At 44.0% G+C, this 17,703-nt stretch overlaps 1 protein-coding gene across 1 annotated transcript; it reads left to right on the forward strand.

Annotated features, from left to right (window-relative positions):
- The first annotated feature begins 424 nt into the window (after positions 1 to 424).
- On the forward strand, positions 425 to 17,255 carry TSNAXIP1 (translin associated factor X interacting protein 1). The gene is made up of 16 exons (XM_015817560.1): positions 425 to 453; positions 2,305 to 2,392; positions 3,825 to 3,925; positions 4,293 to 4,416; positions 5,212 to 5,305; positions 6,166 to 6,362; positions 7,634 to 7,769; positions 8,117 to 8,289; positions 8,791 to 8,950; positions 9,492 to 9,622; positions 10,910 to 11,038; positions 11,759 to 11,920; positions 12,504 to 12,613; positions 14,257 to 14,374; positions 15,684 to 15,790; positions 16,130 to 17,255. Exons 1-16 carry the CDS (start codon positions 425 to 427, stop codon positions 16,386 to 16,388), a joined length of 2,118 nt encoding a protein of 705 aa, XP_015673046.1. The 3' UTR covers positions 16,389 to 17,255.
- The last annotated feature ends 448 nt before the right edge of the window (positions 17,256 to 17,703 follow it).

Below are 17,703 nucleotides of genomic sequence, written 5' to 3' on the forward strand. Positions count from 1 at the left end.
GCCGCCGCCGCTCCCTCCTTGCAACGCTGCAATTTGCAGAAGCAGGAAGGTAAAGAAAAGAAACCCATTTCGGGATGCGATTCGGCGGTTCTCTCCAACTTGGCGCGCGTTAGCCTTCCAGCTTTCCTCGAAGGGCTCGCGGCACGGCCAGTTAAGGCGCCTGACCCCCTTTTCCCACGATATAAACTATCCGTCGCACAAAGCATCCCAGCCCCCCCCCTTTCCCGGTCCAAGGAAGCCGCCCTGCTCCGAAGATGCCCGGGATTCTCCCGGAAAAAAGCCCGCGGCGAACAACTGGCCCGCGCGCTACCGCGGGACGCCTCTAGAGGGCGCGGCAGCCTCTCTCAAGCGGCGAGGGGCGGGGCCTGTTGCCGTGGCGACCCCCCGTCAACAGCCTCCGCGGCTGTTTCCCCTCTCCGCGGCCATGCAGGCCCGCCCCTCCGTTTGTATCGGGTGAGTCCGCTTCGAGGGGCGCTTGAAGTGGGGAGGAGAGACCAAGAGCCCCGTCCGGGTTGGAAACAGGGAGCGGCCACGTTTCTTTTGCGCCGGGCTGGTTTCCTTCAACGGTCGGTCGGTCCTTGAAGGGGTTTGGGCTTTCGGCTTGGTCGCGTTGTCGGCGCCCCGACCGCGGCTGCGCGACTGAACTACAACTCCCAGCAGTCCCTCCGTCAGTGAAGGGCGGGCTGCCCTTTTATCTGCCGGCCAGCCAGCCAGGACGGGTTGTGCGAGCCCCGCCCCTACGGTGACCTCACCGCGCAAGCCCTCCCCTCTGACGTCGCTGCAGGGGACGCCGCCCTGTGGGCGGGGCCGTGGCGGGTATCTCGTTCCTGATTTGCTGGCGGAAAAGGCCGCCCCGCCCACCTCTTTTTTTTGCGGGGAATTCAAATCGCAGCTGGAGCGAGAGTGGATTGGCTGCAAGCTGTTGGTGGTGGATGATGATCAGCTTTTTATTAGCCAGGCCACAATTAAAAGAGCCCTGGTTTGTTTAGTTTGCATTGTTGAATTTTAAAAGCTTTTAAAAAGAAAGCTCCTGGGGAAATTAGCTTATATATCTATCCCTCTTAATATTCTAGGTCTGATGGTCCAGAAGCTGATAAAAGGTAACTGCAATGAAGAGAACATTAATTCTATAGTTACACTTTTAATTTCCGTAATTATCAACAGTCTAACCCAGAGGTAGTCAACCTTGGCTCTTTTATGACTCGTGGACTTCAACTCCCAGAATTCCTGAGCCAGCTAAGCTGGCTCAGGAATTCTGGGAGTTGAAGTCCACGAGTCATAAAAGAGCCAAGGTTGACTACCCCTGGTCTAACCCTTGATCGGATGGCTTGGTGACCAAAGGAACGGTTGCCTAGCTCATTTGGAGATTCAGCTGTAGGGAAGCAACCTTAGGAATAGATTCCAAGCTCTGTTAAAAAAAGATTCTCCTGCCACATAGATGGGGCATCGAACTGAGCCTGCTAAACCTCTGTTCTACTCTGTAAAAAAAAAAAATCAGCATTTGTTAAAAAAAAAAAACCACCTTTCTTTTTCTTGTAAAAAAAATTCTCAACAATTTTTAATGGAAATTGAATTATATACATATTCCTATATATAAACCGTTTGCATTTTTTACGCCTCTTGGTCAAGATAGGGAAAAAAAAAGCAAAATAAAAAGGAAATTTACATTCTCCCATTTAAAAACAAACTGCCTTGGACAAAGATGGGGAAGAAGGGTTGTACGAAAGGCAGTTTATGTTGCTAATCACAGAAAAGCTCGGCCAGTTATGTTTAAATCAACTGCAGTGGGGATAAACGTGGGTCACCTGGTACAGGTAGTCCTCGACTTAACGACCACAATTGAGCCCAACATTTCTGTTGTCGGCAAGATGATTGCTAAGTGAATTTTGCCCCATTTTACAACCTGTCTTGCCAGGGTTGTTAAGTGAATCGCGGCTTTGTTAAGTTAGTAAGATGGTCGTTAAGTGAATGATTTCCTCATTGACTTTGCTTGTCAGAAGGCTGCAATAGGGGGGTCACGTGACCCAGGGACAGTGCAACCGTCATAAATGTGAGTCAGTTGCCAAGCATCCAAATTTTGATCAGATGCTGCTGCAATGGCCATAAGTGTGAAAAATGGACACAAGTCACTTTTTCAGTGATGTTGTAGCTTTGAACGGTCACTAAATGAACTGTTGTAAGTCGAGGATTATCTGAGTGTTTGAGCACTGAAAAGAGGGGTGTGAATTGGGATTGGAGAGCCTGTGTAACTCGGTCTCTCTTTGATCATGAGTTCTCCAGCTCCTGTTTCTTGCTGTACCACAGGGTCTCATTTCATCAATCTTCTCAATGTGTAACTGGTAAAAACTTGCCTGTGGTGAAGGTCTCATCTCAGAAGAAACAGAAGTATGTGGTGAGTAGACCTAGCTCAGCTAGCCCATCTTTTCACTTTTGCAGAGGCCAATATTTGTCCCAACATCTGTTTGCATCATTCTGTGGCCTAACCTAACAGGTTTCGGCATCAGATACTCAGGCCTTGGAAACCACCTTGAGTATTGTGGGCCTTACAGGAGAGCCTCTACCATGACAAAAATGAGGATGCTCTCTTCAAAAGCAAATGCTGGGAGGCGGTAGCAAACATTGGAGTAGACCAGGGGTCTTCAAACTTGGCCTTTTTATGACTTGTGGACTTCAACTCCTCAGCGATGCTGGCTGAGGAATTCTGGAAGTTGAAGTCCACAAGTCATAAAAGGGCCAAGTTTGAAGACCTCTGGAGTAGACCAATATTACTCAACCTTACCAATTTTAAGATGTGTGGCTGGCTGAGGAATTCTGAGAGTTGGTGTCCACATTGAGGTGAGGTTGAGAAGCACTAGAGTAGATCATTCGATCCACCCTCCCCTAATCTGCTGTCTTTGGGGTAGCATGTAAAATATTGCCAACATTGAAGAAAGATTCCGCCAGCGAAAGAAGACGCCATGTTTTCCTTTACTTCAAGCAGTAAGATCCCTCAGGGAAACCCAGTGAAGGAGAACCTTCTATTTGAAGGACTATTCCCGTGTTCCTCAACCTCAGCATCTTGAAGATGCAGTTCCCAGCATTCTCCCAGCTAGCATGGCTGGCTCGGGAATTCTGGGAAATGAAGAGCACACATCTTAAAGTTGTCAAGGTTGAGAAACCCTGGACTATTCCCTCCAAGTCCACTTTATGGAGAAACAATTAGAGCTTGGGATGCCATGATTTTCCTCATCCCAGTGGCCAACAGCGGGACATCAGATTTGTTAAGTGCACAATTCATCTGGTCACTTTATGGCTTCCCCATAAAAAACAAATTATACTGCATTTGGGTTCTATGAACTGTAGTCATTGTTCCTAAAGTGGCATTTCTTGTTGTTGTTGTTAATTGCGAAGTCGTGTCCGACCTCCAAGGTCCCTTCCAACTTTATCATCATTATTATTATAACGTTCCTCCAGGTCTTCCTGTCCTCTACCATCTTCTGGAGTCCATCACGCCTCCTGCTTCAGTGACTCCATCCAGCCACCTCCTTCTCTGTTGTCCCCTTCTTCTCTTGCCCTCCATCTTTCCCAGCATTAGGCTCTTCTCCAGTGAGTCCTTCCTTCTCATTAGGTGGCCAAAGTACTTGAGTTTCAACTTCAGGATCTGGCCTTCTAAAGAGCAGTCGGGGTTGATCTCCTCTAGGACTGACTGGTTTGATCACCTGGCAGTCCAGGGGACTCGCAGGACTCTTCTCCAGCACCAGAGTTCAAAGGCCTCAAAGTGGCATATATAGATACAAATGAGGAAATAACCTCATAGGTGAACGGCCTATTTTCATCCTCCCCAGGTCCATTCGAGTAGCAGCCACTTGTCCACCTGGCCAGCCTATGAACCAGGCCAAGGGATCCTCCAGAACCGAAAACCGTGCACTCTCCCTGACTGGCAAAGGTAGGTCTGGATATGGCATTGAGGTGTCAAGTTTCCGGACTTGCAAAAAAAAAAAAGCCAGGAAATTTGGGGTTCAAATAAACAGTAGTTGCCGGCTTTCCCATTATTATCCCTCCCCCTTTCTTGAGAGACGGTTGCCCCAGGGTTAACATAAATGGCCTTTTTCAAACCGATGGTCCTCTCTGTCCGGAATGCGGACTTGACTTTGCATTTGAGAATTTGACTTTCGACCGCTACGTCTGTCGTGGTGGCTTTGTTGGTTATCTCTCGATAAGTGGCCTTTGTCATCGTGGCAGTAACGTAGTAATGTTCAACCTGGGCAAAGTAGAAATGTCCCAGCAAATGCTAATAATATTCTGCCTTTCAGCGCCAACAAACCGCTCATGCCGATTTCGAAGCCACGTTACCTTGAAGAGCTGGAGTCCTACTTGCGGGCCGAGTTGCAAGTGCTCGACTTGACTAGAGGAAAAGTTCAAGAACTTAGGCTGCAGGTTGGAGAAGCGGCGTTCTGCAGGGAATGCCGGAAGCCTTAAATCTTGGGGTTTGGGGATCCACAATCGGCCCATGGAATATCTTTGACCATCGTTGCCAAGCCTAAGCACGGCTTTTTTGCTCTGACCAGGAAAGGAGGGAACTAGGAAAAATAGAAATTCAAACTTTTTTTTTATGGCTAGGACATGGCCACACACCCTTCTGAATCCCTGACACTAATTCAAGCTCCTAGGGACCCAATGTGTGTCTTATTAGGTTTTTATCCCGCCTTTATTTTATAAGTAACTCAAGATGATGAACGTACATAATACCTCTCCCTCTTTCTATTTGCCCCCTAACAACAGACCTGGGAGGTGGATTGGGGTGTGAGAGAGTGACTGGCCCAAAGTCACTCAGTCGCTTCCATGCCTAAGGCAGGACTAGAACTCACCATCTCCTAGTGATTGACCCAAACTCACCCAATTGGCTTTCATGCCTAAGGCGGGACTAGAACTCACAGTCTACTGGTTTTCTACCCAACACCTTAATCACTACACCAAACTGGCTTTCAAGGCAATGCCTATCCCTATTGTAAAGCTTAACTGATTTAAGTCCACCAAGAATCTCTTTCAAGGCAAAAGAGGCAGATCCAGAATCCCGCTGTGGTGTGAACAGAACAACACTGTTAATGCAGTGTTTCTCAAAGTTTGCAACTTTAAATGTGTGAGTGTCAGCTCCCAGAATTCCCCAGCCAGCGTATCTATTTTTTATTTCTATCTCTCTTCCCTCCCCCGGAACTTCCCTTTTTTTTTTAGCCTTATAGAGAAGTATTTGAGTGTTTCATGGAAGAATTCAAGACTTACAAACCTTTGCTGGCTTCCATCAAGAGGGAGTATGAATCGACGATAGGTGAGAGAGCTACGATACCATTTTACCAAATGTTAGAGCGATATTGAACCGGCTAATTTTCACAGCTGGTTCTCAGCATTTTAGATGAAAAATATCAGGATCCCAATTAGTCTGGATGGTCCCGTTCTTCTTCTCAACCATAAGTGGTCATAAGTCACTTTTTTCAGTGCCGTTGCACTTTCAAATGGTCACTAAGCAAACTATTGTTAAGTCAAGGACTATCTGTATATCACAGCAGAGTTCTATAATGACCCGGGTTCAAATTTCCAATATCTACCGTACTTTGATCCAAGATCATAAAATGGGGGTGTGATTACATGATCTGCTTAACGATTGGCAATTAATTCTGGGCTCGGTTGCAGGTTGTAACTCAAGGATCACTGTAATATAAGTTATAGGATTATAGCTGAGCTCCTGCATCCTGCTAAGATCAAGCCAAACAAACCACACAACTTAGTGCAGAGGGAACCAGCTGTCAATCCCACATGCAGGCCTAAACACAGTTTTTCTTGGTTTTGGTGTCCTCTTCAACTACACAGCAGTTTCTAAATGCAAACACGGCTCCTGAATTACCCAAATATTTAACCTTCTTTCCAGGCAGTAAATGACAGAGAATCCTAAACAATGCTTTCTAATTAGTAAGTTCATTGAACAGAATAGTAGTGGGAAACAGAAGATCACAACTGCTGATTTTCCTTTAGTAATTGTTGTACATGGTTGTCCTAAGGAAATATTCCATACCAATAGTAGATGGAGATTAAGCTAATTTTAAACACAGCGCTCTTTAAAAGCCCTATCCACAGGTCTTTATGACTTTTAGTAACTCGGAGATTAGATGCCTCTTTGTCTGCCTCTTCTAGCCCATCTGCAGGAAAAGATCTGCACTCTGGAATCTGTGAATGGGGTTCTGGTCACCGCCTCTGATCAATGTACTCAGCAAATCCTGGCTTTTCAACAGCAGGAGAAAATTGAAATCGCGAAATTGAAAGAGGAGCGGCTCTATTTACTGAAGCTGATTGACAAAATGAAGGAGGAAAAATGTTCACTAGAGACCCAGGCGAGTCTTTTACCGTGCCCTGTTCATACTTTCAAGCAGCCGGGCCTGGAAAATTGGATTGTGCATCCTTGCCAGCACAGTTGTGCCTTTTCAAAACTCTTCTGACTGCCTTCCCCCCGGGGTGGGAGGGGAGCTTCCAGGGTTGACTTTGTTAAAAGAAAAGCAGGCTAAGAAGAGAGTCACACGGAGTAATTAATATGGAATATGTGATTATAATTATCAGGTTTGTGTCGAATCATCAGTTCTTAAGACAGAGTGCAGCTATTTTATTATACCTAACGGAAGAAAATATATTCTTGAGATAGAGTATTGTAGAATATATGGTGCCCCCCAAAACAGACCAAAATGGCAAGTGGCTAATTTAGTGTAATGGACAAATACAGTCTAAAATATCGGTCCTTTATCAGCATTTGTCCCATACAGGTAGTCAACCTACGACCACAGTTGAGCCCAACATTTCTGTTTCTAAGTGAGGCATTTGTTAAGTGAGTTTTGTTCCATTTAACGACCTTTCTTGCCACAGTTGTTAAGTGAATCACTGCAATTGTTAAGCTAGTAGCAGGGAATCTGGCTTCCCCATTGACTTTGCTTGTTGAGAAGGTCGCAGAAGCAGATCACATGACCCCCAGGACGTTGCAACCGTCATAAATATGAGTCAGGTGCCAAGCGTCCGAATTTTGATCACGTGATCTTGGAGGTGCTGCAATGGTTGTAAGTGTGAAAACTGGTCATAAGTCACCTTTTTCAGTACTGTTGTAACTCTGAACAGTCACTAAATGAATTGTTGTAAGTTGGAGACTACCTGGATGTTTGTGTTTTTCCGATCTGGCCAAAGTCCATTTAGTCAGCTGCATTACAATTCCACTAGACTCCGGCTTCTGGGCTCCTTCCCATGCTTTTATAAAAAGTCTGACTTTTATAAAAAGTCAAACAGGTTAAAACAGGTTTAAAAAAAGGTTGAAAATGGGTTAAAAGTAGGTTAAAATGCAAGGTTAGAAAGGCTTAAAAAGTTAAAATAAAATAAAAATTAATTAAAAAAAAAACACTTATTTTTGGAGGAGCTCTTTACAGCCTTCGCTGCCTATCCACCATCTTCTGTATTTGTGTGATTAAGGCTGTATTTCAGGAGGGATCATCTCCTTGAGTTTTTTAAGCTCACCAAAGTTACCTACCGCGCATCGAATAAAATGTTCCAGAATAAGGTTCCTCTACTGAAATGAAAACCTGACTTTTAATCACATGGCCTCCCCCACTTTCCTTTCATTGTCCAGGTGGCCAAGCTGCGAAAGACAGTGGCCGAAGAATATCTTCGTTATCTCAACGAGTGTGACGCCCGCAAGCTATTACTTTTGGACCTCAACGAAATGTACCGTCAGAAGGAAGAACTGAGGCTCACCAAGGAGCAAGGTAGACGAAAAAGATGTAGTTTTCCCCCACTAATTCATCAGTCTCCACCGAGGAACGCAGTGGCTCACCTGGTTGGGACGCTAGGTTGACAGTCAGCAAGCTGGTCCAGTTCCAATCTTGCTCATTGGAACTCTAGCATTGATTTACATTATTGTTTTTTAAATGTACTTTCATGCAGTGTCTAGTTTGGATCTTGGCTCGTCGATTCTCCCCTATCCTTGATTCTTTACGGATTCTTTTTTTTCTGCTTAGTGGGTTTTTTTTTCTGCTTAGTGATCTGAAGGCTCAAGGTTCTCCCAATTAAGTGTAATTTTGAAATGTCCCTGGACTTCCTTCTTCTCTTCTAGAGGATGTTCTAGAGGAGGACACGGTGAAGCTGAAGGTTGCGCTGAGGGTGGCCCGCCAGGACCTCACCAAAGCTCAAGTGGACCTGAACACCATGCAAGCAAACTACGGAGATGTTGTGCCTCGAAGAGATTTTGAACTGCAGGAACGAAAATATAACGATTTGGCTGATAAGGTACTTAAGGCAGAAGCTTGGCAAAATTGGCCAATTCTCCATTGTGGAGGAGGAGATCCAGTATTGGCTGCCTTTTCTGTTCACTCTAGAGCAGGGGTAGGCAACCTTGGTCCTTTTATGACTCATGGACTTCAACTCCCAGAATTCCTGAGCCAGCCATGCTGAGGGAAAAGGAAGAGGTTTCCAAGCTGAGCCATGCTGGCTCAGGAATTCTGGGAGTTGAAGTCCACAAGTCATAAAAGAGCCAAGGTTGCCTACCCTTGCTCTAGAAATAGAACTTGACTAGAAGTCAGCAAGTTTTTCTCCTTGTGTAGTAAGAGATTCTTGTAATTCTATTTACGCCTGGTCGGAGTTTGTTTGTAGTTCTCGTCTCCATTTTCAAATTTTAACCATCTTCCCAGTAGATATTTTAATTCATTTCCACCTCCCCAGTCCATCAGATTCCTTACCCAGAACTTCAGATCTCGTGCTCAATCCCATCCTGTGTTCCTTGCCCTTCAGTTGTCAATTCTTCAGAAAGATTTTGATGACCTTCGTGAGGAATATGAGATAATGTTGGATATACACAAACAAGTTTCAGAAGACCGAGACCGCTACTTCAATGACCTCATCAATGTCCAGCGGACGTCCACACCCCGCCCGGACTGGAACAAATGTGCAGGTACAATTTAGTGCGGCCGATGTGTACAGGTAGTCCTGATTTACAACAGTTCATTTCGTGACCGTTCGAAGTTACCACGGCACTGAAAAAAAGGGACGTATGAGCATTTTTCACACTTATGACCGTTGCTGCAGCATCCCCCACACGGTCACGTGATTTACATTCGGATGCTTGACAACTGACTCACGTTTATGATGGAGTCACGTGATTCCCTTTGGCAACTTTCTGACAAGCAAAGTCAATGGGGAAGCCAGCTTCACTTAACAACCGGGTTACTAATTCAAGAACTGCAGTGATTCACTTAACAACTGTGGCAAGGAAAAGTTGTAAAATGGGGCAAAACTCACTTAACTCTCTCGCTTAGCCACATAAAGTTTGGGCTCAGTTGTGGTTATAAGTTGAGGACTACCCGTATTTATTCTAGTTTTCTGTTATGCATATTTTTACTGCGTGCGATTAACAAAATATGAGCACCTCAGTAGAGTGCTCCTCCATTTCCCAGATTCCTATCCTGTCTGATATTCCGTTCTTGTTCCTGCAGACGTGATTCTTGGTGGAAGTGAGCGCTGGAGCAGCTTGTCGGTGGGCAGAACAAGTGACCAGCTAGTCGATGTGCTTTTGGAGGAAATTGGCGGGGGTCTCCTGAGAGAGCGCGACACCTTCATCGGGCGGGTACGGTTGGACTTGCAAGTCCTTCTGTGACTTCCCCCACTACAGCAGATGGATTTCTGGGGTTCACTTCCCCAAAGAGCTTGGTCTAATCCCAACAGAGATCCAATAAAGGAGAATATTTGTAGCTCGGGATTAAAATGAAGGGTCCTTGGTGCTCTCTGAGCTGGACTGTTTTCTTGCAGACGTTTTATTAACCGAACAGTTGCAATGTATGGCTGTGAAAGTTGGACCATAAGAAAGGCTGAGCGCCAAAGAATGGAGGCCTTTGAACTATGGTGCCGGAAAAGACTCCTGCGAGTCCCCTGGACTGCAAGGCGATCCAACCGGTCAGTCCTAGAGGAGATCAACCCCGACTGCTCTTTCGAAGGCCAGATCCTGAAGTTGAAACTCAAGTACTTTGGCCACCTAATGAGAAGGAAGGACTCACTGGAGAAGAGCCTAATGCTGGGAAAGATGGAGGGCAAGAGAAGAAGGGGACGACAGAGAAGGAGGTGGCTGAATGGGGTCACTGAAGCAATAGGCGTGAGCTTCAATGGACTCCAGAAGATGGTAGAGGACAGGAAGGCCTGGAGGAACGTTGTCCATGGGGTCGCGATGGGTTGGACACGGCTTTGCAACTAACAACAACAAGGTAACATCATCAGTGTTAGCACTGTTGATGTTACCGCGTTTGGCTAATGAAACGTCTGCCATTAAACAACCCAGCTCAGAGAGCACCAAGGACCCCAAATGTAAAGATCTCTTTTTCTTGGTCTTCCAGAGAAAAGGGGGGTGAGGAGGAGATCAGAAAGGGAATTTATTCCACTTCAAAGAAATGTACGTTTTACTTCAGCAAATTATGAATGGCTTTGCAAAATGTTTATAAGCTTGGCTGAAATGTCTATGAGGATTCTCAGTCATCCTGGTCGGCGTTGTCTGAAAAGTGCTTTTTTAATAGGCAGCTGGACTGTTTTTTGAGGAAGAAGATGTTTTGCTTGTCATCCAAGAAGCTTCATCAGTTGTGACTGGATTGTGGGGGGATGGAAGGATCGATACAGGGAAATCTTTGTGTCCTCGTGGACCTGGCTGTCCTTCAGAGCCAGGGGTGGCCAACCTCATAATAGCCTGGCCCCACTCAACAAGCCCTCTGAAGTGCACTTGTTGTCCCTTCCACAGCTTTGTACAACAGCTGTTTCAGTGGGACTCCAGTGTAACAACCTAATGCCACGAGTTGGGTTTATATGGGGTTGTTTTGATCTAAGTAGGCATTTGAGGCTGCCCACAGCAGGCAATTCTTTTTCTCCACAGGGAAGAAGCGAAAGGATTCCCCCGTACCTGAGGTGTGATGGCCTGGTTAGAAACAAGAAGCTGAGCAAGAAGGAAGTCGTGGCCCTTCTGAGGGAGATCTGGAGGGAAAAAATTATATCAGATCAACAGGTCTCTTTGGTTTTCCTCTCTCTCCTCTTTCAGGGCAACTGAATCTCTCTAGAGGTGACATCCATGAGAATAGAATAGAATAGAATAGAATAGAATAGAATAGAATAGAATAGAATAGAATAGAATAGAATAGAATATGGAAATGAAAATAGAATAGAAGAGAATGGAATAGAAGAGAAGATAAGAGAAGAGAAGAGAATAGAGAAGAGAAGAGAAGAGAAGAGAAGAGAAGAGAAGAGAGAATGCAATGGAATGGAATAGAGCTAGAAGGGACCTTGGAGGTCTTCTAGTCCAGCTCCCTGTTCAAGCAGGAGAACCTATACCATCTCAGACAAGTGACTGTCTAGTCTCTTCTTGAAAATCTCCAGTGATGGAGCGCCCACGATTTCTGGAGGCAAGCTGTTCCACTGGTTAATTGTCCTCACTGTCAGGAAGTTTCTCCTTAGTTCCAGGTTGCTTCTCTCTTTGGTCAGTTTCCAACCATTGTTTCTTGTCCTGCCCTCTGGTGCTTTGGAGTATAACGTGACCCCCTCTTCTTTGTGGCAGCCGCTCAGATACTGGAACACTGCTATCATGTCTCCCCTATTTCTTCTTTTCTTCAGACTAGCCCAACCCAAGTAAACAATATAATTGCTAAGTCTACAATTTTCAGGATAATCGATTTGGTCTTTGAGTGTCTCTTCTGCTTTTTTTCTTTTCTTTTCTTTTTTATTTTTACAGAGAGGGAAACAATCCAGCCTCTCCGATTTCTTCCTAGGCTTCTTTCAGAAAAAATATGGCGAAGGTGTTGCGTTTGACTGGACTTACAGCGTCTATGAAAACCTCAAGCTCTTTCGGTCGAATGAAATGATGGCCTTGTTTCTTAACATCCTGACAGGAAACGTGAGTATCTTTACTTGCTTAAGATAATAACAAAGAAATACCTAAATCGGTTCACGCCAGAGCTGGTTTCTTTGGGACAGTGGTACTGTCAGACTGCCCATAGCCTGAATCTATAAAAACGATCCTTGGCTCCATTTGTTGACAAAGGTATGGCTTTATTAGAGATCAAGTGTGTTGCAGCATTGCATAGCCAGAAATGAGAACTGCATGCCGAAATCTCTCCCCCAAGTTCTACTCCCCCTGCCTTAACTGTCTCTCGTTGCCCATCCCAATGTAAGCAATCAAATCCATGCAAGATGTTTTCATAACGGTCAATCCCAGCGGTGTTTGGATCAACAACTGAAGATATGCTGACGATACAACTGGGGTATTCTCCAGAGGGTAACCATGCTGGTGAAGGAAGATGGGACTGATTATTCAGACTGGGGACCCTGCTTCATCTTAAATCAGGGGTCTTCAAACTTGGCCCTTTTATGACTTGTGGACTTCAACTCCCAAAACTCCTGGGAGTTGAAGTCCACAAGTCATAAAAGGGCCAAGTTTGAAGACCCCTGTCTTAAAGCTTCTTCCATCTCTTTCGCAGCTGGATGAGGGAGTATATCACAGTCACCTCCTGGAACTGAACAACCTGTTAAAAGAACTGACTGCTGCTGATACCGAAAATACCGGCCACTTGACAGAGGAGCAATTCATGTAAGAGCCACTGTATCGTCTGCACCTGCAACAGGACAATAAAATCAGAACTGGAGCCCTAGAAATATCTATACATTTTTAACTGATATAGGGCAATGTTTGGGGTTTTTACTATTTCAAAAACTACATCCTGGCCACACACTAATCCAGGTTATCAAAAGATGTAAGAATGTTGCTCAAATCCAAGCTTTGTTGTTTGAGTATCTTATATTTTATATGAAATGCAGTTTTCTCCTTGCACTGGGATAAATATGAGGGAGTTTCCAACCTGTGGTTGAAAGCTAAAGTAGCTTTGTTCTTTTTGGAAGCAAAATTAGGGCCAAAGAGGAAGAGGAAGAAGTAAAATTTCACCACCACCCCCGTATCCACTGTCATTGCAATCCTAGTTGGATTGCCACCATGTTTAATCTTTTTTTAAAGAATAATAGAAGCTTAACTGTAACAGGTGATTGGGATAACACTCAATATTGCTATCTGTTTGCAAACTGGAATAGTTTTCAGGTTAAGAGTCCCTTGGTAGCAGAACATTGGGCAAGTAATTATCCCTCTGTGAGTGAGATGGGCAGTTTCTAAAGTGGATATATATTTCATCATCATCATCATCATCATTCTAGCCATTGACTATCCCCTGCAGGATGAAGATCTCTTCCGCATGTTTCCAACAAATAAGGTCTTGAGTTTTCCTTTGCCGATTGGACCCGCAATACTTGCTGATGTCGTTGATGCATCTTGTTTTAGGTCCCTTTCGAGGACACTTTTGATCAAGTGGGATCCATTCTATGACTGCCTTGGTCCACCTGCCCTCAGTTCTTCTTGCTATGTAACCAGCTCATTTCCATTTCCATTTTACTCTTTTGATGGCATCGTATACTTTAGTTTATTCTCTAATCCTTGTGCGGGTCTTTCTATCTTGTGATGCCAAGCATGTATCTTTCTATGGCTTGCTTGCTTGCTCTATCTACCTATCATCTATCTATCTATCTATCTATCTATCTATCTATCTATCTATCTATCTATCTATCTATCTATCTATCTATCTATCTATCATCTATCTACCTATCTATCTATCTATCTATCTATCTACCTATCATCTATCTATCTACCTATCATCTATCTATCTATCTATCTATCTATCCATCTATCCATCTATCTATCTATCTATCTATCTATCTATCTATCTATCTATCTATCTATCTATCTATCTATCTATCTATCTATCTACCTACCTACTTATCTATCTATCTATCTATCTACCTACCTACTTATCTATCTATCTATCTATCTGTCTGTCTGTCTGTCTGTCTGTCTACCTATCTATCTATCTGTCTATCTATCTATCTATCTATCTATCTATCTATCTATCTATCTATCTATCTATCTATCTATCTATCATCTATCATCTATCTATCTACCTACCTACCTACCTACCTAAATATATATACAAAATATATATACAAAAATCTGTGAACAAAGGGTAAGGGAAAGACAGCATCTTGTACAGCTATTTGCTCAGCTTTGGGGGAACTGAGGTGTCTGTCCCCTTTTTGAAAAAAGCTAATATAAGGAATATTAGCCCTTTTTTAAAAAAAACGTTGTGCTTCAATTTTATCCAAGGCTAACATGTTTTCTCTCTCCTGCAACAGCCTGGCCTTGAGGACAGCCTTTCCACTAAAAACAGATGAAGAGATTCAGGAGTTACTTGATGCAGCTGGCTTCAGGCCAAATGTTGGTGCCGTTATGTACAAGCTGTTATTCTTAGAGGTAAGTTGGAACATCGGATAAGAAGCAGTTCAGCATTTATGGGGATGAAAGGCTGGGATGTGTAATAAGACTAGATTTCCAAGACTGGAACGAATACCGAGAAAGCATATAAAATATTATTTACCTTTCTAAGTGGAAAAAAAAAAAACAACTCGCAAGATTTTGGCCAGTCTGTAATTGTGGGTGAGCAAAGAACAATTTCATTACATAAAATTACATTGCTTCTAGTTCAGTGGTGGCGAACCTATGGCACGGGTGCCAGAGGCGGCACTCAGAGCCCTCTCTGTGGGCACGCATGCCGTCGCCCCAGTCCTAGGCCTTCAGCTGGGTTTTATAAAACCTTTTCGCTTTAGGCCTCCGCCACCATGTACAAAAAAAAAAAGATTCAATCAATCAAGTCAATTTCAACTTCTCGCGGGAAAAAAAAAGAACTTGCAAAGTTGGAATTGATTGAACTTTTTAGTCCCACCCAGTCTGCTGTTACCACCACAGCCACGCCCACCCAATGGGCCACACCCACCCAATGGGCCACACCCACCCAGCACCCGACGATGCATAAGTGGGTTTTGGGTTGCAGTTTGGGCACTCGGTCTCTAAAAGGTTCGCCATCACTGTTCTAGTTCATTCACTGTACATTTTTCTCATGTCAGCATGTGGGATTCTGCTCCTGGTGGGAAGCCATGACAAGATATGTATACATGTTTTAGGAAGCTAGCCTATTGTAATTTATTCGGTAAACTATGGTTAAACAAGCCTTAGTTTTAGAAATATTTATTTATTTATTATTTATTACTTTAATTTATATCCCGCCCTTCTCCCGAAGGACTCAGGGCGGCTTACAGGCAATAAAAACGGAACTATACAATAAATATCTAAAAACAATTAAAATATATATTAAATAAGCCTGTTATTTTTAGAAAAGTTATAAAATCCCTATTAAAATCCCTATACAATCCCCCCCCTAGGCNTGTGCGCAAGGCGTCCCGGTCCAGAAAAGGCCGCAACTGGTACACCAGGCGAACCTGATAAAACGCCCCCCTGGTCACGGCCGACAAGTGATCTTCCAATGTCAGCCGTGTATCCAGGAGGACTCCCAAGTTGCGCGCCCTCTCTGAGGGGGCCAGAATTTCGCCCCCTATAGTCAGCGATGGAATCAGCTGACTATGCAAACCTCGCCAGTGAATTCTTTCACAGTGGGGAAAAACAAGCTCTTTTGTCATGTTGAATAATTGCCTACAGTTGAGAGAAGGGAAATGCTTCATAGCAACAATGAACAAAATGCTGCTAAGCCACTTACATTCATTTACAGGATGAGGAAGGAAAAACAGAACCCCTAATCGCAAAACTTAAGAACCAATATGTGGTTGAGAAACAGACGTATCTGAACGAGCTGCGTGCTGAACTAGGAGCCTTGGTGTGAGTATGTGAGTGGGAGGTGACTCCCAATGGTTTAAGCACATCTAAATTCAGATCCATTATTATCTCCTCCTTGTCCACTTGCTTTCTGTTTGCATTTACAAATAGCCTCTGTCTGGATCCAAACATTTCAGCATAGATGGCCACCACAAAATTGTGCATTGGCTCCCGGCCGGCTGGCCTGGGCCAGGGCCAAGGCAGTGGGGGCCGTTCCCAGGATGGCTTCGCGGGCCACATGAAACTACTTCGCGGGCCGCATCCGGCCCCCGGGCCTTGTGTTTGACATGTCTGACGTACCGCCTTTTCAGCAATGGCTTTTTTCTCTCCTCTTCTTTCCAGAGACGTGAGGCCTGATGATCTGAGGGCAGCTTTCTGTATAATTGACCACGGCTTAACTGACCAGACCTTGGACTCTTACCTCTCTTATGCCTTCCAAGTTCCCAAAGAGCAGCTGGACCCGGCAGTCTCCCTTCCCATAGACATTCTGATGCAAAGGCTTATGATGGGAGATCTCCACAGACAGGGAGCTGCCTCGGGACAGCCGCAGCAAGTGCCTCCCTCTCACGCGGCCGAAGAAGCAGATCATCCCAGCAACTGACTCGACCCACTTGCTCTCCCGCTCCGAGATTCATTGGAATCGTTTAAGACCTGCTCAGGTCGAACTGAGAACAGCTGCCCTGCCAGAGCTTGCAGCTGATAACTGAGCCCCCAGGAGCAAAGCCGCGATCCCGGTTGATTTTCTTAGGCTTCAGACAAAGCTTAAAAGTCATGACAAAATCCACCGTCTGTGCTATTAAAATGTCTTTTAAAATCCACGCAAAACATTTAGTACGGAGCATCCCATTTCTCAGACTGGGGAACTTAACTTCCACTCATGGAGGAAGGGTTGAAGTGGAATCTGGCAGAGCTTCAGGTTTGTTTGCAAAAAGTAGCAGTTATTTCCTCTTTATATATATCCATAAATATTCCACAACAGGAACCCATGAAGAAATTGTGAAATGACAGTTCAGCCAATTGGATGCTAAAATAATTTAAACCTATGCAGTTTTCAAAAGTTTTATGTTTTATTTATAACAATTGAATTATCCACAGTCCGCTGGGGGCTAGAGAGTAAAGAAAGGATTATATTATTAACACAGAAACCAGGGCAGCCAAGCAACTGAAGAGGTAGCGAAACTAAATTACAAAGCCAAACAACATAACAATTTTTTCCCCTGTCAATTCAACGTATTTTTGCTATGCTCCAATTTGCACTGAAAAAAAGGGGAGCTTACCAAGTCTTGGAAACTGATGGTTTCCAGATTAGTGATTTAAAAATGTATAGTTCGTTTATATAAACAGTGTTGTTAAGATGCAATAAAACTATTAAATAAACTTTCCTTATAAGCTTTCCTATATCTGACATCAAAGGATTTTGTGCTAGAGGATTCTTTTTCCAGGATGTTGCGGAGAAGCAAATATGAAAAGATCTTATTAGTGAAGAAAGAAAAATTCATTTTGTCCATTTTTAAAAATCTAATGTATACTTTCCCTCAATAGCATGTGGAAGGGACATGCTATCATGAGAATAGTTTATACTGTTCCTTCAAAGTTGCCATGTAAGTCTCAGCTGGAAGAAACACATATGTTGGATAAATTTATATACACAAATCTGTCCATCAGGATAGACTGTGTCCAGAATACGTGTAGCTGAATAGCTGCATAACTGGCACGGAACACCTGTAGCTTAATTTATTGTTCTACTTAAAAACTGCACCTACCTAGATTTGGACGTTTATTGATAATCTAAGAAATGGAAGAAAAATAGCTAAGATTACAAAAATGTCATAAGTTAAATATCTTCAGATACAAGAAAAGGTTTAGTAAAATAAGCATAAGATCACACGTTTTGGCTTGCTTGAGAATAAGAGTAC

This window comes from Protobothrops mucrosquamatus, unplaced genomic scaffold (genome assembly GCF_001527695.2).
Source record: "Protobothrops mucrosquamatus isolate PMUCROS unplaced genomic scaffold, P.Mucros_1.0 scaffold605, whole genome shotgun sequence".
Taxonomy (NCBI): domain Eukaryota; kingdom Metazoa; phylum Chordata; class Lepidosauria; order Squamata; family Viperidae; genus Protobothrops; species Protobothrops mucrosquamatus.

Bases quoted from the DNA above. Each gene is read 5' to 3' on its own strand.
- TSNAXIP1 (XM_015817560.1), top strand. From the start codon at position 425: ATGCAGGCCCGCCCCTCCGTTTGTATCGG. The intron at 7,770-8,116 runs GTAGACGAAAAA...CTTCTCTTCTAG, and splicing joins GAGGCTCACCAAGGAGCAAG to AGGATGTTCTAGAGGAGGAC. The intron at 9,623-10,909 runs GTACGGTTGGAC...TTTTCTCCACAG, and splicing joins GCGACACCTTCATCGGGCGG to GGAAGAAGCGAAAGGATTCC.